We start from the raw sequence: 20,681 nt of genomic DNA, 5'->3' as shown, positions 1-20,681 counted from the left end.
TTTTGGATTGCCACATGGAATAGTCACCGGGTAAAAAATATTTCAAAAATATTTTATGATGTCATATGAACTAATTCCAATCAAACAAAAAATTTCAGAGACTAAATACTATGAAACTTTTTCATAAGGACCATTTTAGATCATGGTGTATAAGTCAGGGACCAAAAACATATTTAACCCTAATAAGAATCATAAGAAAAAAGTGCAATTCACATAAAAAAACTGCAAATAAAATAGATTCAAGCATGCAAGTTACTATGTTAAATTTTCGTGTTTGGGGAAAAATATGATTTTCAAAGAGGTTCTATAGCCAACTTGGGTTGACATTGATCACATGTTCCGAGTTTAATTCTTATTTTCTCTTAGGTCGAATGTCATTGGCATCCTACCGGTAGTCTGAATGTGTTTAAAAGAAGTCACTCACTACTAGAAATTCGGCTATTTCCTGCGCATTTTCCTGCGAATTTAGCTCAAAAATTCGCAGGAAACACGTTTCCTGCGAAAATTTTCTCGAATTTTCAATACCCAGCTAATACCTTCGTGGATAATTATTGCTGCGATTTCCCCAGAAATCGCAGGAAATACCTGCGACATTTTCTGCGATTTTCCCTTCCAAATGCGCTGCAAAAATCGCAGGAAATACCTGCGACATTTTCTGCGATTTTCACCTCAAAATGCGCCGCAAATATCGCAGGAAAATTCGCAGGTAAGAGAATATTCCCTAATAAATTCGTAGGAAATTTCTAGAGGTAATTTTGTTTAAAAGCCCAGATTTTACGTTGAAAATAGATTTAAAAAAAAATTGAAACAAGCAAACAAGTGTGGAATAATGGGACATAATAATAGTAATCAAAACTTAAAAGCAAAGTAAATAAGATTGAAGTTCCATTTTTCATAAGCCAAATGAATATTGAAATGAAGTACAACTCAATACAAACAAAAGAGTCAAGTTAAAACCAGAAAAAATCTGTCAAAAGCATGAAACAGATAATTGCTTCAGCAGACAGTCAAAAGCTACATAAAAACCTCACACCCAACCCCACTAAAAATCATTAACTGATACTATAGCTAATATGCACCCTACACTTAATTACTATGAGAAAAGCTCACAAATGTTAATTTAATTAATCTCAGTTCTAGCCATTATACAAAACAGCCGCTGCTAGGATTTTCCTTGCCAAAGCATACTCCTGCATTAGCCATTACTTGATGTAGTTACTGTGAAACTCAACATTCTCTCTCCCTCTCGGCATATTGCTTCTGCCATCATAGAAGAACAAGGAAAATTCAAGTGAGTATCGAGCGTAGATGAATTCAGACGCACCACAGTACTAAGTTTCAAATACAAATCAAAGAGGGATCGCATATCCTGAAATCAAGTTGGAAAAAATATAATTCAAAAGATCAACATATCTACAACAGAAACTGTCAAAAGTATCCTACCAGAGCTCTTTTCCCCCTTTATCTAAATCCATGTTATGCATATAAAAGGTACCTTTAATGTTCAGTTTTAGAATGAGTGTTTAAACTAACTTCATGCATTTATGCATATCACTCAATCAAGTTCCTCAAAATAAAAAATAAGCCTTGAGCAGAATATTGGGTTGAGATTTAAAATAAGTTTAATGAAGAAAATCATACTATCAGATCAAAGTATCGCCTTTCCCTAAGGAGAAGATAATCTTAGTCAAATATACCATCAAGGAGATTCAGAAAATTGTCTGTTTGTCCCTAGAATCCTATTCAAACTAGCAAACTTGAAGGTTTCATACTTTAGAAGCATGTGACATATTCACTGTTCAACTTATGAGCAAAATGAACCTTCAGAACCAAGGGTTGGTTATATGCATGAATTTACATGTTCATGAAAAATCAGCAAATGGTGCAGTGAGGTACCTGTTGCCAAGCAAGCCATGAAGTTGAATAGTAGTACTTTCTTCATCAGTAAATGGGCCACGCTTGATGCCAGGCCGAAGATAGTTAATCCACCGAAGTCGACAACTGTTTCCACATCGTAGGAGACCTAGTTGTAATTATACATTCATTAAATGAGTTAGATTTAGGGCCTGTTTGTCATTGAGTTTCAATAGATAAAATCAGTAATCCACCAATCCTTTGGGTTAAGTTAGATTCATGTCTTCTTCACCTTTCTTCTTAACAGTGTGTCAACTTTTCCCTTTTTTCATTGCATTTCAAATCCCTCATCCAACAAGGTTTTGCAGTTGTAAATTGTAAGAAAACAACAACACAAACGTTTGCTCTATTCTCACCTATCTTGCAAATTTCCAAAAAACTTATAGCAAAGGAAAAAAGGATGGGGTAATTAATACCTTTAGCTGCTCATGAAGACCAAAAACCTTCTCTAATTCTCTGAAGTCAACAACAAGAATGTCCCTTTAGCTGCTCATGAAGACACCTTTGACTATACTATAATTGTAGCTGAAGTGCCTCCTATCTAATTTGCATGCCACTGCAAATCAAAAGTACTATAAATATAGTAGTTTTGTAGTGTTTCCGCATCTGAGTTCAATACGAAATGAACACAGAAACTTAACGAAAGTGCTCTAGAAATATAAGCAAAAGAAATAGCATTACGTTTTGACATCAAGATGATGCACATCTTCTGGATGGACTCTTTTCTCAGATATCCTTGAATCATGACACTTTTTAAGTTTAAGTATGAGGAGTGAAAGGGATTATTATGACATGAATGATAGTAAATAGAAAATTCAAACACCAAAAGAAACTGCACTTCAATTCTGCTAAGATGAAAGAAATTACCTTGAGCTCACTCTGGCATGAACTTCAAAAGGTACCTGAATGGGAATGAAAGGTATACAGATGAAGCAACCAAAAACCTGATATACTATAGTATCTAATTTAAGTCAAGTGAGGAGGATGAAGAAGGACAACATGATGCAGTAGCTGATTTTGAGTCAAGTGTTTTAGTAAACTAATGTCATCCTGTAGCTGCTGATAAAAACTTGAAAGGCAGGAAAGCATCTAATGGAAACACCAGAAAGCATCTAATAAAAATTTGATATAGTAAATGCTCTACTCTTCAACTGTACCATTGTTGATATTAGTGCAGAATTCAATAGTCAGATCACCTTTAGAGCTGGAAAAGCGCACTCTACAAGATAAGTACATAAAAGGAAAACACTAGAAGTATCACGAAGCCTAAGGACAAATGCAAACAACATCTTTACTTAGTCACATGTTTTTGTTTCAGTTAGAGAAATGAGGGCCACCTAATTGAGCTCATTTCTTTGTTATAGTCCTCTAGTTAGTAGGTAGTTTGCATTTTATGCAGATTTCCAATCACTTTTATATGTCTACAAAGATGTCCTCACTAGACCCAATTTAAGGCTACATTACTATTTGTTCACTAATTTTGTTATATTTAAAATGCTTCCTTTTTAGCACTGTTGAAGTTCCACTTCCAGACTCTGCTTTCTCTTTCCATTAAGAACCCTTCAAGCACAAGATACAACATTTAACTCATAAAGCCAGGTTAATTTTCAATGTAATAAATACAAGGTAAGGTTTTCTGGTTTTGTGTTTTCAGGAATGAGATAAGAGTGACTAGTGTTGCCAAAGAAACATGAATGCTGAAAAAGAGAAGAAAAACCTGACATTAGGCTTCAATTGAAAACCCAACCTTTGCATTACTGCAACATTAAAGCTTTTGAAGCATTGAATTTATATGTAGAGCTACACACAAACACATAAGATTGCATGAAACGGTGGATAATCAAAAGCAACATAAAAACCTTTCACACCTAACATTAACTGATACTATAGCTAATATGTACCCTACACTTGATTACCATGAAATTCCCCAAGTATATGAAACCCTAAACCAAGCCACAATAGATGTCAAGAAGAAAATTACCTTGGGATGGAAGAGTATGAACGAAGAGCTTCAAAGAGGAAATCCACGAATCAGAGAACTAGAGAACTTCAAGAGAGAATAGTTTCTGAAATTACAATCGTAGCATCAAATCACAACGTTAAACCCTAATCAACAATAGAATGATAAAAGGAATCAACACCCTGCGAACTTGCCTGAATGGAAATGGAAGTAGAGCCGCAGCCTTGCGCCGCCGTGGAAGAGGTAACCGCGCCGCTGTGGACGCCATGGATTAGCTTTGCTCTCCAAGGACAGAGTCACGAACAAGAACAGATGAAGAGGTGCGAGCGATGGCGGCTGGAAGAGGCGCGCGATGAAGCGGTGGCGGTGTCGGTGGCGGTGGTGGAGGCCGAGCGGCGGCAGAGTAGTTGTACGACGCAGGGACTCAGGAACCTTAGCAGAGAAGTTTCAAAACTCCTATTGCTAAAATGAAAATGAAATTGAACTAAAGACGAAAATCTAAAATGATTTAAATTTTACACTCTTTACATTTTAATTTTAATTTTATTTAAAATGTTTTCCTGCGAAATTTGCGTAGAATTTATCCTGCCATATTTCCTGCGCATTTTCCACAGCAAAATCCCTATGAAATTTCAGGTTTGCTGCGAAGTCTTTAGCGAATAGTTGCCCGTTGGTAAATTCGCAAGAAATCCTATAGTTACCTACGAATATTTCCTTGAAAAATATATTCGCAGGAAAAGACACCGTAAATGCAGCAAAATTCGCAGGAAATGCCTGTGAAAAAAATTGACGAAAAATGCGCAGGTAATTAGCACATTTCTAGTAGTGACTATAGATTATATGAAAATGAGAAGAGAACCAGCTGCGCGCCATAGTCAACAAATTAAAAGGAATAGGTAAAATGTCCAAGACTCAAGTGCGGATCAGAATAAAAAACAAAAAAAATATTGTTTAAACTAGTGTTAGCAAAGGTCCAAAGGCCCCGGACCACTACTGAAGACTACAGCAATGATATATACATACCTCATTTTTTAAAGGCTTAAATGCATTTGGTGCCCCTGATGTTTCATGGGAGTGCAAATGATACCCCTCTTCTAATTTTGTCAACGTTTGTACCCTCCATAAAACAAAACAGTGTAGCGTTTGCCCTTCTGTCAGTTCAACGTTAGTTTACTAACGGAGGGGCTGATGTGGAATTTTATTTTGCTTTTCCTATTTGCCACGTGGATTTTAATTACTGAATAACAAAAAAAAAAAAGAGGGGCACGTGCTAATCACGTGCCTGTTAACCCTAAATCCCCAATTTGGGGATAAATCCCCAAATTAGAAACACAGAGGGAGGAACGGTCGAGGAACAAGGTGCAAGCGTTAGCCCTGAGGAAATCCTTGAGCACGTTGTTGGCCCCTTTTCTTGATCCTTGAGCACGTTGTCGTCGCACATGGCTAGTGGGTCTCCAAATCGTGGACGTAGTCGAGGTCGAGGTAGGAGAACAGGAGGGACCCCGACGAAGGATAAGGGGAAAAATGTGGTCCAAGAAGAACCCACTTGTGAAAAGCAGGGATACGACCCTTTTCGAGATTCCTGGTTTGGGGAGGATATTCCCGACCATTATCGTTTCAGGTATCCCTTTTCAAGATTCATGTCTATTTTTGAATACTTTTTCATGAGACCCACATGTGCATCTATGTTGAAAGTGACTTGGTTATGTTATTTTATGTTTGATTGATACTTCACATGCCAGTGTCCTTTGTCTTAATCTATTGCATGTTGAAAGATTATTGTTTTTAATACTTCACATGCCAGAGTGTTTTCTCTTAATCTATTGCATGTTGTTCTCACTGCAGGCCCACTAGTAGTCAATTTGCAACAGTTAAAGTGTGGCATGGTGGGAAATTTGTGTGTGAACCGAGGGTAGATTATATAAATGGGGTTTGTCTTACTCTACCAAACTGGGATATGGATGAGATTAATTCAATTGATGTAGGCAAGGTTGTCAGAGGCTTAGGATATTTGAACTTTAATGTGTGGTACAAAGACCCTGGCCTTGGGTTTGAGATAGGCTGCAAGCCTTTCAAAGATGATAGAGATGTATGTGCCTTTCTGAATGATGTGAGTGGCTATGATGTTGTCAACTTCTATGTTGAGCATATAGTAGAGGAAGAGCCTGAGTTTGTTGAACCTCCACCATTTCTTGAATTTACACAGCCTACTGTTGAGGGGGAGAAAGATAGTGAAGTCTTGTGTGAAGGGCAGCCTACTGTTGAGGGACATGCTACTGGCATAGACATTGATGTTGACATAATACAAGTGGGACAGTGTAGTGTTGAGAGGGAGAAACAGGGTGATACAAGTGTTGTTGGTGGGGAGAGTGATAAGGAGGGTGAAGCATTTAATGCAGGACAGGGCAGTGGGGAGGGTAATAAAGATGGTGATGCAGTTATTGTTGAGGAAGAGGAGGTAGTTGCTGGAGACAAGGAAGGGGAGAAAAAGAAGAGTAAAAAGAAGGAAAAGAAGAAGGGTAAAAAGAAGGACAAGAATAAGAGTAAAAAGAAGGACAACAATAAGGGTAAAAAGAAGGAAAAGAAGAAGGGTAAAAAGAAGGAGGGTAAAAAGAAGGACAAAAAGACAGAGCAGGAGGGGGGTGTTGAGAGTTTAGTGAGTGAGAGTCAAAGTGAATCTGAATCTGAGAGTGCAGTGAGTGATGTGAGTCTAGATGACAGTGATTTTGATGAGAGGTGGGACTGGAGGACAGTTTTAGAGGTTGAAGGAGATGAGAGGCATCCAGATAGTACCTCAGAGGAAGATGATGATGCATTTGTCAATGAAGTAGATTTTGACAATGAAGATGGTTCATCTGATGAGTTGGAATCTCCACCAGACACAGATGATGAGCATTACCAACCACAGAAGAAGTACCCAAGATTCAAGTTGGGTCCAGAAGGCACAGAAGTAAAATTTGAAGTTGGTCAGGTACCTAATTTATGTTATTATTTTTCAGATCTGCTAATTGTTTAGACATTAATATGCTCTGGATATTTATGTTCTTATCATTCATGTTTATTGCATGAACTGTTTTCCCAGAAATTTGAAGCATCTCAAGTATTTAAGACAGCCATCAGAGAATATGCTCTTCAGAGGAGGAAGAATTTGATAATTGAGAAGAGTGATAGTAAGAGAGTGGTTGTCAAGTGTGAGGGAGAGTGCACATTCTACTGCAGGTTGTCCAAGTATAAGCAGAATAACTTCTGGCAGATTGTGAGTCTTGTAGATGAACACACATGCTATAGGACAGCAAAGAATAGACATGCCAGGCCACAAATCCTTGCTAAGAAGCTGCTTCCAACTATAAGACATAATCCTGGATTGAAATGCAAGTCAGTGATAGCTGAGGGGCAGATAAGGTGGGGTGTTGTCCTTAATAGGTTTCAAGCATCCAGAGTTAAGGCAGCTGCAAAGAAGATGATTGATGGGGCAGAAAAGGACCAATACACTAATCTCAGGAGCTATGCTGATGAGCTTCTTAGAAGCAATCCACAAAGCACAGTCATCATCAAGAGCTCTCTTGGAGCAAATGGTCCTGTTTTTGAAAGGATGTATGTTTGTTTTGCTGCTTGCAGGCTGGCATTTGCACATCATTGTAGGCCACTGATTGGACTGGATGGCTGTTTTCTGAAAGGTGTGTATGGAGGGCAGCTCCTTTCAGCTGTTGGAAAGGATGGGAACAACCAGATGTTCCCCATTGCATTTGCCATTGTTGAAGCTGAGACCAGAGACTCCTGGGAGTGGTTTGTAGCTTTATTGCTTGAAGACCTGAACTTGGTAAAGCAACAGAGATGGGCATTTATTTCAGATCAACAGAAGGTGATTTATCATTTTTGTTTATTTGTAATTTTTTGTTCACTTATGTCCTAAACATGAACTGATTTCTTGATTGTTTTCACACTTAGGGTCTAGTTCCCACTTTACAGTCATTAGCAGGTGATGTGGAGCATAGGGTTTGTGTGAAACATGTGTATGGTAATTGGAGGAAGAAATACCCAGGAATGGAAATGAAAGGTGCTTTGTGGGCTGCTGCAAGATCATGCACTGTTCCACAATTTGATAGGGCTATGGAGAAGCTGAAGGAGATGAATGAACAAGCATGGATGGACCTCTGTCAGATACCTGCCAAGCAATGGTCAAGGGCCCATTTCAGCACTAATTCTCTGTGTGACCTACAAGTGAACAATATGTGTGAGGCTTTCAACATGGCCATTCTAGAACATAGAGACAAGCCAATCATTTCACTGGTTGAAGGATTGAAGCGCTATATCACCTCTAGGATTGTGAAGCAAAGACAATTTAATGATGAAATATAGAGGGAATATAGCTCCTATGATTCAACAAAAATTAGAGGATAACAAGAGAGAAGCAGAAAGTTGGCATCCTGAATGGAATGGGGACACCGAATACTCTAAATTTGAGGTTTCAAGTGGTCCATTTTTGAAGTATGGTGTGGAGATCAAAGACAGCCATTGTGCTTGCAGAAAATGGGACTTGACAGGTATCCCATGCTGTCATGCAATTGCTTGTATGTGGTATAATCGCACCTACCCTGAAAACTTTGTGCACAACTACTACAAGTAAGTACTCATGATCATAAACTCTTATGGGGTCCTCTCATTTATTTACACTTAATCTGTGTGTTTGCATATTGCAGGAGGGATACATTTCTAGCAACATATTCCTACATCATTTTACCTAACAATGGCCCAAAATTGTGGACAAATTACTCAAATTCATTTATCAATTTCAAGTTCCATACATATGCACTAAAGGCACACACAGTACAAATAAACCCCACAACCTCTCCTACTTCTACTACATCATCCTCTCACCCTAATTCTACTTCATCATTTTCACCATTAGAATTGCACATACAATCAACAGGAACACAGCTACAGACCATCCCAGCACACAACACTTGATCAACATTGCTTGGTTCTTCTTCATCTCATCTACTCTACGCAACAAGCCTGCAATTATTTTCTTGTCACGCGGGTTACCCTCCAACTCATCATACCACTGGAAGAAATCACAGTGCCTCCTGTTCTGTTCCTGAGAATAAATAAATTTTCCCAACAATTTCAGTTCAAGCAAAACCAAATTCACAACAATTAATCAACCTTAAACAATTAATCCAAAACATTACCTTAAACCTGCCACATCCATAGAACCGCCTACCAATATTTCCGTTCTTGTTCGTCCAAGTAGTCACAACCGGGGCAACTTCTCCACACTTGCACAAAACAACGTTCCTCCTTCGACCGTAGCCACTGGAAACAGAGCTCCCTCCAGAGAAATGGCTTTCCCCACCCATGTATGCCTCTTCTTCGTCTCGAGCCCTTAGCCTTCTCCCTTTCCCTTTCGCGATTTGTTGAGCTCTCGTGCTCGTGTTCTTCGTCGCTCCTCTTCTTCGTCTTTCCCTTTCCCTTTCGCGATTTGTTGAGGTCCCTTTCCCTCTGTGTTTCTAATTTGGGGATTTATCCCCAAATTGGGGATTTAGGGTTAACAGGCACGTGATTAGCACGTGCCCCTCTTTTTTCTTTTTTTTTTGTTATTCAGTAATTAAAATCCACGTGGCAAATAGGAAAAGCAAAATAAAATTCCACGTCAGCCCCTCCGTTAGTAAACTAACGTTGAACTGACAGAAGGGCAAACGCTACACTGTTTTGTTTCATGGAGGGTACAAACGTTGACAAAATTAGAAGAGGGGTATCATTTGCACTCCCATGAAACATCAGGGGCACCAAATGCATTTAAGCCTTTTTTAAACACTTCATTTCCACCTATTTTTGTTTCTATCTCTCTCATCTTATCATCTATCACATCTCATACTTTCTCTCTCTTACTTTTTATTTTCTTCCTATCTCTCTCATCCTCCACCTCTCTCCACCTCATTTTTGAGGTGTCAACATATAATCAATATACTCTAAGAAAAGAAACCCCTCCTGGGCCACGTGTCACGTTTTCCTTTTTTCTCTTTTACTAAAACTTTTTTCTTTTTCCTCTGAAGTTCCCGCTCTATTTTCAGTCCAATTCCTTTTGTTGTTTTAAAACCATTTCAAAAACTTGACATTAAAAAGAACTCTGCAAAAGTCAGATCAATTGGAAAGAGAAATGTTAAAAAGTAATATTTGTTTCCTTTTCCAACACTCATTTGCAGAACAAAAACGCACCTTCTCTCCTCTGTTTTTAAAATTTCAGATTCAACTTGTAACACCCCATTTTCTGTTATTAGGTTATTTATTATTTTATTTTAATTAGTATTATGGTATATGGTAATTAAGTGATTTTATTAGATAATTAAGTGATTATGTGATATAGATAAATAAGGTTTTAGGGTTTAGTGTGAGTAATTGAGAGTGGGGCCCATTGTATGGCTATTTAAGGGTTAGGAGTGAAATAGAAAGAAAGAAAAGAAAAAAAAATAAGAATTAGAAGAGAAGCAGAACAAGAAACACGTGAAAACAGAGAAGGAGAGGAGAAAAGAGGAGAAAACTTAGAACTGATCTACAAGAGGTAAGGGTTTGAATTCATGTTTTATGGATTGGTATGATAGTGGATAATGATAGAAAGCATGATTTAGGATCCCTAGGTTGCAAAAATTCCCAAATTGAAATAGTTAGGGTTTGGTTTTTAGATGATTTTGGGGGTAGATGATAGGCTTGCATGATGCGCAGAAATTTACGTTCTCTTGCACCCTTTTTCGTGCTATGTTAATGGCCGAATTTGAAGAAGTAGTCTTCATAAAAGTTGTAGGTTTTTCTGTTACGAAACTTTTGCCACTGGTTTCACGTCATTCCGACGTCTGTAGCTCGAGTTATGTGTATTTTAGTGAGTATAGGTTAAGCTGTCTAGTTTCTCACGAACTGCGGTTAGTGTACGATTTTTCCTGATTTTTGTACTTCGAATTGTGACTTGAAAATTTATAGAGGTTTACAAAACGTGTATACGGAACCATGATAAAAATATTAGATTTTTCTGAGAATATTTGATAATTTACATCTGTTTAATAGTTCATTAGATGTGTGGTGCGCGCACATGGCGAGTTGCGCAGGAAGATGTCGCAAGATGTCGCGACATGGCGAGTTGCGTAGGGAGATGTCGTGAGATGTCGCGACATGACGAGTTATTCAGCGACATGGCGAGTTGCGTAGGGAGATGTCGTGAGATGTCGCGACATGGCGAGTTGTGCAGTGAGATGTCGCGAGATGGCGAGCATGAGCATGTCGTGAGTTTTTGGGAAAATTTAGAGAGAAATCCAGCCTTTAGGAAATAGTTGCAGAACCTGTTATATATGAATTATATTTAATTTACATCTATTTTTAATAATCATTATATGATGTTGTTTCTGAATTGATGTTATGTTTGAGATGCTAAGTTGTTGTGATTGCAAGTTGTATAATTGATAACATGTAATATGTGTTTTGTTCAACTGATGATGAATATGCTAAAATAATTAGGACTTGGAGATGGTCTGAATATGCATATGTTAGTTGAGTTTTGCACAATACACTGCATAGTTGTCAAGAGGCAATGTTTGCTAGTTCTCGTGGAGGCTAGTGACTTGTCCCAAAACTGGAGTGTTTTTGAAGCCTAGAGCGAGGGCTTTATTGGTGGTTATCTGTCTGAAGTGGACGCGGTGATACCGCTAAGGATAACAACTTTGGTACCAAAGGCATTTGCACGGGTCTCACTTGAGTCATATGTGTTATGGTGATATTTTTGGAGAGATTTGATGTGGTGGTAATTAGAGACTATTATATATGTTCTAATTGAGCTATAATTTATGGAGTATTTGCCATAACTGTGAACTTGATTAATTATGTTAAAATTATATAATTTATTATTTGTTAGTGAATGTGAGTAATTTATGTGGAGCATAGATAAGCTTTTACATTATTTATTATTATGCTTATCCATATGATATGAGTTCTCACCCTTCTGTTGGAATGATGTTCTATGCGACATCGCTCAGGTACCGAAGATAGTGGAACTTCTCGCGAGGGTTAGTTGGAGGAGCTAGTCTTTCATTTACGGTTTAGTTAGGGGAGTCATGCTTTGTTATGTAACACCGGGAAACGTTTAGTTTTGTACCTTGATGTTAAGAGTTACCTATGAACTCTCTTTATGTTAAATTTTGGAGTTGAAATAAATCCGCTGTGCTATGCATATGATGTTGCGACATTAAAGTTGGAAAATTTATATATTTATTATGAGCATGACAGGTGTTTTGATTTATGTTTCTGGAGAATAAGTGTGACACCCTCTGTGTTATGCATTTTACTCTGATTTATGATATATTATTATGCAGGGTTTAGAGGGTGTTACACAACTCAAAATCATCTTCTTCTCTCCACCTTTAATTTTTTCGTCTCTTCTCTTCCTAAAGCTGTGTTTCTTCTTCTCCTCAAACCATTTGCTCAGTTTTTATTTTTTTCCCTTCTCTTCCTGAGCTCTATTGGTTAAACTTAACCGAGTGTTTCGTCTTCTCCTGAAACCATCATCAAATGCTTTCACACATCAAATTAGTTTGAAAATATGCTTCTCTCTTCCTTCTCCCTAAACTCTGTCATGCTGAATCTTCGATCTCTTTTTTCTTCCCCTTTCCGGTTACTATGTTGTTACTGATGTTTACTCTGCTTCTTTTGCTTAATGTCGTTTTCCTTTACTTGCAGGAGGGACAATTTCTTAGAGGTATTTTTATTTCTAAATTTCAACTTGTCTTAGGTAGTGCACAGTATCAATTGAACTCTTTTTGCAGGTTAGGTTGCTGTATTTTGAAGATTTATTTTTATTTTTAAAATTTTGGTTTTGTTCTAAAGCTATATATGTTTTTCAATGGCAGGTATTGATCTTGCTGGTCAGATTGCTTTGGTTCTAATAGCTGTGTTTTTTCTTTAGCAGGTCTTAATTTTAATGGTCAAAGTTTTTCTGACACCTTTCAGAAGCTTTCATTGCTATTTATATTAATACTTAAATTGGTTTGATTTAGTTGGTGCATTGTTATTTGCTCCCTCTACGAATATTTGCATCCTTTTAGTGTGCAAATGGTGAACCCCTTCATTTAGATGTGTTCTTAGGACAAACTCATTTTGACTATGACTTGGGTGTCTTTAACTGATCTCTCTAATGTTGCATTTTCTTTTCATTTCAGTTTTTAGTGTCAAAATTTAGTAGCACAGATTTATTCCAAAAAAGAAGTGATGAAAAACCTAATGTTCCTTCATGTATCTAATTCATTGCTTGAAAACCTCTAGCTACCTGCTTCTTGCTAGATCATCCTCACGCACTATAGTAGGTAAGCAAGTTCAAGACGCTACTTGAAATCTACAATTATATCTCTTTTTTCCGCAATTAGTTATCTTTGTTTGTTTTTATTTCTTTTTGTTCCTTAACCTGAATTTGTTTCACTTGCTAAAGCATGATGAAAAATGAGGTTCCATTTCTTTCTAATTTCTCTCTTTATTAGTTCAGTTTGTTCACTCTATTTTCACTACGATTTAAGGTTTGATTCTTTTTCCTAAGCCTATAAATTAGTATTTTTTAGCTTTTGTTTATGATTATTGCTGGACCAGTTTTATATTCAATGTGCTACTTTGGTCCAAAAGGAACAATTGTTACGAACTGCTGTTTTGGTAATTAGGACTTGATTTTTTGTGTTGTCATGACTAGCCTCATGTAGTTTCTAATGTTCTCTCTAATTGGATAAGTACCTTATTGACTGATAATTGCTTAGTGATATATGCAACTTAATTGGATGCTGCATTTTTGAGATTTTGAAGCCTTCATCTTTGAGCTTATTTGTGTTATATTAATGGATAATGCTTTACTCTTTCTCTCACTGTTTTGAAAGAGCCATGGGAAGTACCATCTGAATGCTTGCTTTTTGAAAGAGTCATGGGAAGTACCATCTGGCTTGCTTCTGAAATCTGGAATGCCATGTTGGTTGTACTAATCATTCTAATTCCTCAATTATTCAGGCCTCTTAGTTTGCTTACTAAAAAAAAATTCAGGCCTCTTAGTGAAAACTTATTGTCTTATGCTCTACGAATTTTACAGGGGCCGGCTTCACTGCTTCATTTTTTTTATCTTCTCCATAGACTACATTGCAAACACCATCCTTGAGTATAATAGGTTCATGCTCTTGCTTTATTGTTTTATAGCCAGTGTTGCGTTTCCCGTCCTAATTATTGGTTCTATTTTATAGGTGCTAACTTATTATGCTTTAATGTCAACTTTGTGATGCTACTTTCTTATTCTTAGTTATTTTGATCAGTGTTATACTACTCCATAATCAGGATTTCATAGTTTAACTATCATATTGTTGATCTATTTGTGGAGATGATTTTAGTTTTCACTATAATGTTTGATTGTGTTATTGCAGAAAGAAGGAGAGCATGTGGAACAAGATTGTTAGGCATGATGATGAAGATAATGGTCTGTTATGGTAGAGCCATTAATAGGAGTAGATGGCTCTTCAAGTACAACATTGATTTATGGAAAATATTGGCTCACTCCAAAGAATGCTTTCTATTTGGTCATTATTAGTATATACTTATAATTGGATTTCTCATGTTTGTTCTTAGTTGTCGCTATAATTTATATTAATCTTACAATTTCATTTTTTAGCTATTCTTCTCCCTTACTTTTTTTAGAAATAACTTATTTAAAATCTGACTTGAGTTTAACAAAAATACTTACATGGTTATATTGTCAAATAACGATTCTTATATGGTTTATTATTAAATTTTTAAATATAAAATTTTCCAACCAGAATCTCAAATAAACATAGAATTACTTCAAAAATTTATTTGATCAACTTAAGTGTGCGATACAAATAGGATTTCTTAAAAAAAACTCCTATACTAATAAATCATTTTGGTTAACTAATAAATCATTTAAATAAATTATTCTTCAATGTTTAAGTATATAATTTCACTTTTAAAAAAAGAAATTCATTAATTAACGGGAAAAATATCAATGCTAACTAAAATAATAATTTTTTAAAAATTCTTACATAATGGATTTTTATATTATATATGGATTGACATATCTTCCTTTATATATAGTTAATTTACACTAAGTTTTATTATAAAATTATTTTTTCAAAGTTTAAATAACAATTTCAGTACAATTTAAATTATTTTGGTTAACTAATAAATTATTTAAATAAATTATCCTTCAACGTTTTAATAAATAATTTCATTAATCAACGGGGAACATGTCCTTGCTAATAATTTTTAAAAATAATTCTTACACAATGAATATTTATATTACATACACCTGGGAGGTGTTGTTTCCACTTTTTTGATTGGGTTGACCTCCTATCTTATCCTTTATAAAGGATTTCCCAGCTTTTCTAGCCAAAATATATATATATATATATATATATATATATATTTATATATATAAACTTTTTAATTCTCAAAAAATATATTCATTTATACATACTTAATTTAAAATAACTTTTACGATAAATTAATTTTTAACTTTACTAAATAATTTTATTATTTTTTAAAGTATTTGTTAATGAATAAATTATTTAACGAAATTATTTTTTAAGGTTTAAATGAATAATTTCATAAATCAACGGGGAAAATGTTCGTGCTAACAAGAATTATATTTTTTTAGAAATTCTTACATCATGAATTTTTATATTATATACAGATTATTTATATCTTCTTTTACAGAGTTAATTTACATTAACTTTTAAAATAAAAATATTTTTTTCGTTTTTAAATAAATATTTTGATTTATATTGAACTATTTTGGTTAACTAATAAATGATAAATTATTTAAATAATTTATCTTATAATTTTTAAATAAATAATTTCATGAATCAACGGGAAAAATATATATGCTACTAAAATTTATATATTTTGAAAAATTCCTAAATAATGAATTTTTATATTATATAGAGATTAGTTATTTCTTTATTTTTTTCAATGAATACATAAATAATTTTACCATAATTTACATTATTTTTTAAATACATAATTTCATCAATCAACGGGGAAAATGTCTATGCTAACAAAATTAATAACTTTTAAGAATCTTACTTAATAATTTTTTATATTACATAGAAATTAGTAATAATAAAACTCAGAAAATATTGGCGCACCATAAATTTCCCATAAATTTAATCAAACCTTTACTATATACTATAAAATAAATTCAAATATTATGCAACTTTTCAGACTCACATATATTACAATTGCTTTATCTCAAAAATTTTAATTTATATTTTATTTTAAATAAAAATTGTTAAGTAAAATCGATCGCGGTAGACGACCGTGACCCGTGCAGTTGCACGGGTAACTTACTAGTTATTCCTGAAGACTAACATGCACGGTTTAGCCAACTCCAAACCCAACAACCCAGTCCACACAAAAAAGAAAAAGGAATTTTGATTTCATTAAGGCCACTCGATTATTTAACCAGTATGTGCCAAAAACAAAATCTTTAATTAACCATCCAATAGAACAGACCACAGAACCATTAACTAGTTAGATCATTTCGCCAAAAAAAGAAAACACTAGTTAGATGTGTCAAATTTCATCCATTCGAAATCACATCAGTGTGACAGTGACACTTCTTTGACCCCATGTACACATAAGCTTATAATCCATTATTTATATTCATTCATAATTTCAGGTATAATCACGTGGCTCGCTGAAATCCACTGGGACCTGGACTAAAATAGTGTTTCTTTTTGTTGAATAAAATTAAGTACACGCCTTATTATAATTAATATAATTTTGTGGAGGAAGAGAACAAGTAATACTTTAAAAAAAAATGAGAGATAAAAATAAAATTAAGTGAAAATTGAATGAATTTTTTTAAAATGTGAATGAATCAGCATTATTGTTTTTTTTGTTACACCTATAAATCAGATAAATAAGATTGAAATAGGGTTTGATTTAGAGATGGCAACGAGACGGTAAAAAAACCGTGTCTACAGGTAAAAATCCGTCACTAATATAACGACATGCGAGTTGAAAAACAGATATTTCAAATACTCGTTGGCAAACGGGACGAGCCGGATATCAACATATTCGTACTTGTAGTGAAATTATTAGAAAAAGAGATTTTATTATTAACAATCACATATTCTCTTTTTATAGCAAACATATAATTATATTATATTTCTTATTACGGTAATCAGTTTTTTAGTGTTTTTTAATGCTTTATTTTCGTAATTAAAATTTTTAAATTACATTTGAGATTTTGCTTATGTACGTTGAGTTTTTTTATTAATTGTTCACCAATAAGAAGAGGTACACGTATATAAGAAAACTTGTAGACATTGATTTTAATTATGAAAGTTAAATCACTAAAAATATTGCTTTCGTAACAAGAGATAAATTGAAGTAAAAGACAGATAAGATAATCAAGTGGGTAGTGGTTCAGCACTTCATCCTTTAAGCAAGTGGTTGGGGGTTCGAATCTTAACTCTTGCGAATAGAAAAAACTTCTTGGCCAGCCCCCTACCGCTTAGTGCGCTGACCGTGGGGCGAGGAATTAGTCTCATGGCTGTCGGCTGTGTGGATACCTTGGTCAAGACAAAAAAAAGACAGATATAATCATGATGGAATATGTTCCTCGATTTATTTTTGATGTTTAAGGAGCCCCATACTTTTGAAATGTAATCAAACAAAAAAGATTTGTTCTCGTAGGATAGCTCAAGTGGTAGGAGCTGGGGGACTTATGAGTTGGGTACAAGGTCTAAGAATCGATTCCTGACGAATGCAATTTATTTTTCCGATGTAAAAAAAAAAACAAAAAAGATTTACAACTTAAAAATAATGAACCTCGTTAAAAAATTAAAAGTACCTATGTTTTCTTTTTCTTTTTTCGGGTGATAAAAAACATATACGAATTATCTGCGGGGTGACCTTAGGTATCCAAACCCGTTTAGTATTTATTAAAAGGGTATTTGTTTGACACGAAACAGACACAAGCACAGGTAAATAACCCGCGAGTAGCAGGCTGAGTACGGGTACAAATACTCGTCCTGTTGCCATCCCTAGTTTGATTCGCCTTGGGCATGAAATTAATATTTAAATTAAGGCTATACTTTTTTTTTTTTGAGAAAATAGGAGGTGCTAACAGTGTAAACTTGTTTTACACATGCACCCAATTGATTTCCGCCACATCAATAATTCATTAATTTACTAATTTAAATTAAAAAGATTTGTAACCACTTAATCCTATATGGCATAATGTGATTGGACGTCAGTGTAAAACTCCATCTCACTTTTTTTAGGAAATGGTTAATGTATCAGTGTAATTTTTTTATATGCAATTTTAGCCATAGAATTTATTTTTATTTTACTTAAAATTAAAAACAAATATAAACCCCTAATTTGACGTGGTATAATGTGATTGATTATTAGTATGCATATTCATTAATAGAAACAAAAGATGAGATAAATAATTCAATCTCATAAAAAAAATGCATGTCTCTCAATCTCGTCTCACTACTAAAAAAAAGCAATTTAGCGAGGGACAAAATCCGTCGCTAAAGAAGGAAAATTCCGTCGCTAAATATTTAGCGACGGAACACCGTCCGTCGTGCAGACTGGCGTCGATAAATATTTAACGAGGGATTTTCAAATCCGTCGCTATCAGCGACGGAAATATGCCGTCGCTAATTTATATATTTCCGTCGCTAAATTGTTTGCTGGATTATCCCATGAATCCGTCGCTAATTCCGACGGGACAGTCCGTCGCTATTTACGGCGGAACATAGCAATCCGTCGCTATTTGCGACGGAACACCTCGTCGCTATTTAAGACGGACCAGAGCAGTCCGTCGCTGTTTGCGACAAAAGCGACAGACACTTCCGTCGCTAACCGCCTGACATTTTTATTTCCAATCCATCGCTAATTCCCTCGCTAAGTAAGTGATGAATTTTATTTTTTGAGCATATTTTATTTTTCTTGTACAATAACAATTCAGTTTGATCATTTTCCCCAAATCCTAAATGAAGTAATTCAAAATCTACTATTAGTTTGAAGTTTCACATTCATATTTAAGATCATGTTGATTAACCATACATAATCATAGTAATGAAGCCATATACATAGTCATGGTAAAATGTCAAAAGCATAATTATAAACATTAGTGTCAAATACATAAATATTCATCTAAATACAAGGTCATCAAACTCAGCATCTAATTCATCATAGTGAGAACCCATTAAGTTAAGTCCCAACAACGATTTTACCCACAAGCACATGTGTCAAACCCTTCAGTAGCATCAAACTTAGACAGATAGGGATGTACCTCTTGATTCAAGCAGCTTCACATCCACAGAAGGGAAACACAAAGCAGATTGTTCCCTCTATCCTGAGATGTCGGGGCTTATAGAGGAGATGAAACCGCAAGTTCCAACCCAAAGCACTTTGGCGCACGGCATCTTAATAAGATGGCTGCCATGCAAAATATTATGCACACAATTATTTACCGCACATTTAAATGCTAAAAAACAGAGAACTGAACAAAACTAAATACATCTTAATCATAGGCAATAATCAAACAGAGTAAAATTGAACCAGGAATATGGGCTGGAAATAGAACTATAAGAAGGGAACTAGTTGAAATTAAACTAATAATGAATGAAACTACTGTGAAAAAACTAGCTCACCAGCATGGTAAACTTGACACTTCAGTGTTCTAAGAAACCATGAAATTTGTATTATCCTTCTTCAGGATATCGGGTTCATGTTCGCCAAGAAAAAATAACCAATAAGATCAAAAAATTCAGATAATAAATGTAAAATGCTATCAAAGATAATAAAGTCCATTTAAAAATTGAGACACAGATTAACCATGAAATAAGTTAGCAAGTCCTATATTATCAAAACTTAAAAAACCAAATAATATCAAGATTCATGGGTTCTGAGCAGCTGAAAACTTGGGTAGTTTACCTGAAAGGTCCATTAGAATGGATAGCTGATACATGAACCTGAAATAGTTAAATTAATCACCATTTAGGTCCTCCTATGTACTTGGTCTAACTAGTTCTTAAATAAGGAAACCATGAAGCACGAAGTATGAGGTAGGTATAGATTTTAATATAATAACCAAAGGTGAAACAACTGATAATCAAACAGAAGATAAACACCAATAGTTCAATATGCATAAAAGTGTCATTTACATACTCTGGGAAAACTTAATGCAAAGAGCATTAGGCCAGTCAAAGTGACAAGGGTCGGACTAAGAGAGCTGAGAAACTTGCCATATCAACCATTAATAAAACCGAGTTCTTGAACTACATGAAAACTTAAGCATTTATGTTGTCTAGGTGCCTATTTTCAAAGAATTCTCAGTTCATCTTTGCATATAGAGAAAATGGGAATCTAAGTTGTCTTTGAGTAAGGAATTTGCAATTACACATAATAATTTCTGCTTTCCATCATACTTCATAACTTTTTCATCTTAAGAGTATTAATCTAACAGGATGATTGGACCTTACTCAAGAATTTAAAATTTTAATATGCTTCTGGTACTAAAATTTACAAAGAACATGATTCCAAGTAGGATTGAACCCTATTCAATTCAGTGTCAATAGAATTATTTAGAGACCAGCATTAAGAAACTAAGATACAATTCTTAGTTCATGTTTTAAATAGAAAAGGTAAACAGACAAGTCAAGCTAAGGTTGCAAACTCCCATACAAAAGTTACTGATAAGTAGCTATTCTCACTCTCAATATAAACCAGTCCTCTCACTTTATATGCTAACACACACACGCGT

The 20,681-nt window shown here is 34.9% G+C and overlaps 2 protein-coding genes and 2 long non-coding RNA genes across 10 annotated transcripts; 3 read left to right on the top strand and 1 right to left on the bottom strand.

Annotated features, from left to right (window-relative positions):
• Window positions 1–872: 872 nt before the first annotated feature.
• On the bottom strand, window positions 873–3,985 carry LOC130726235 (uncharacterized). Of its 7 annotated transcripts, none has more exons than XR_009014754.1 (7): window positions 3,896–3,985; window positions 3,632–3,714; window positions 2,782–2,816; window positions 2,596–2,663; window positions 2,331–2,470; window positions 1,897–2,023; window positions 873–1,260 (listed from the first exon to the last, which is right to left on the bottom strand). It is a non-coding gene; the product is annotated as an uncharacterized LOC130726235 (long non-coding RNA). The 7 variants fall into 7 exon arrangements; XR_009014755.1 differs by having other exon boundaries at window positions 2,596–2,649; XR_009014751.1 differs by having other exon boundaries at window positions 2,782–3,714.
• Window positions 3,986–5,661: 1,676 nt separating this feature from the next.
• LOC130725017 (uncharacterized) lies at window positions 5,662–8,233 on the top strand. Its single transcript, XM_057576281.1, has 3 exons — window positions 5,662–6,845; window positions 6,957–7,736; window positions 7,823–8,233. The coding sequence occupies exons 1-3, from the start codon at window positions 5,832–5,834 to the stop codon at window positions 8,231–8,233; spliced, it is 2,205 nt and encodes a 734-aa protein (XP_057432264.1). The 5' UTR covers window positions 5,662–5,831.
• Window positions 8,230–9,953, top strand: LOC130726230 (uncharacterized). Its single transcript, XM_057577464.1, has 2 exons — window positions 8,230–8,497; window positions 8,575–9,953. Exons 1-2 carry the CDS (start codon window positions 8,250–8,252, stop codon window positions 8,840–8,842), a joined length of 516 nt encoding a protein of 171 aa, XP_057433447.1. The 5' UTR covers window positions 8,230–8,249; the 3' UTR covers window positions 8,843–9,953.
• A 3,227-nt stretch (window positions 9,954–13,180) lies between these two features.
• On the top strand, window positions 13,181–14,094 carry LOC130722783 (uncharacterized). The gene is made up of 3 exons (XR_009014100.1): window positions 13,181–13,218; window positions 13,774–13,865; window positions 13,980–14,094. It is a non-coding gene; the product is annotated as an uncharacterized LOC130722783 (long non-coding RNA).
• The last annotated feature ends 6,587 nt before the right edge of the window (window positions 14,095–20,681 follow it).

This window comes from Lotus japonicus, chromosome 6, assembly GCF_012489685.1.
Source record: "Lotus japonicus ecotype B-129 chromosome 6, LjGifu_v1.2".
NCBI classification, from domain to species: domain Eukaryota; kingdom Viridiplantae; phylum Streptophyta; class Magnoliopsida; order Fabales; family Fabaceae; genus Lotus; species Lotus japonicus.
This window is presented reverse-complemented; position numbering and strand designations above follow the sequence as displayed.

Coding starts and splice junctions, on each gene's coding strand:
- LOC130725017 (XM_057576281.1), top strand. CDS start 5,832: ATGGATGAGATTAATTCAATTGATGTAGGCAAGGTTGTCAGAGGCTTA. Junction 6,846..6,956: donor TAAAATTTGAAGTTGGTCAG/GTACCTAATTTA, acceptor CTGTTTTCCCAG/AAATTTGAAGCATCTCAAGT. Junction 7,737..7,822: donor TTATTTCAGATCAACAGAAG/GTGATTTATCAT, acceptor TTTCACACTTAG/GGTCTAGTTCCCACTTTACA.
- LOC130726230 (XM_057577464.1), top strand. CDS start 8,250: ATGATTCAACAAAAATTAGAGGATAACAAGAGAGAAGCAGAAAGTTGG. Junction 8,498..8,574: donor TTTGTGCACAACTACTACAA/GTAAGTACTCAT, acceptor TGCATATTGCAG/GAGGGATACATTTCTAGCAA.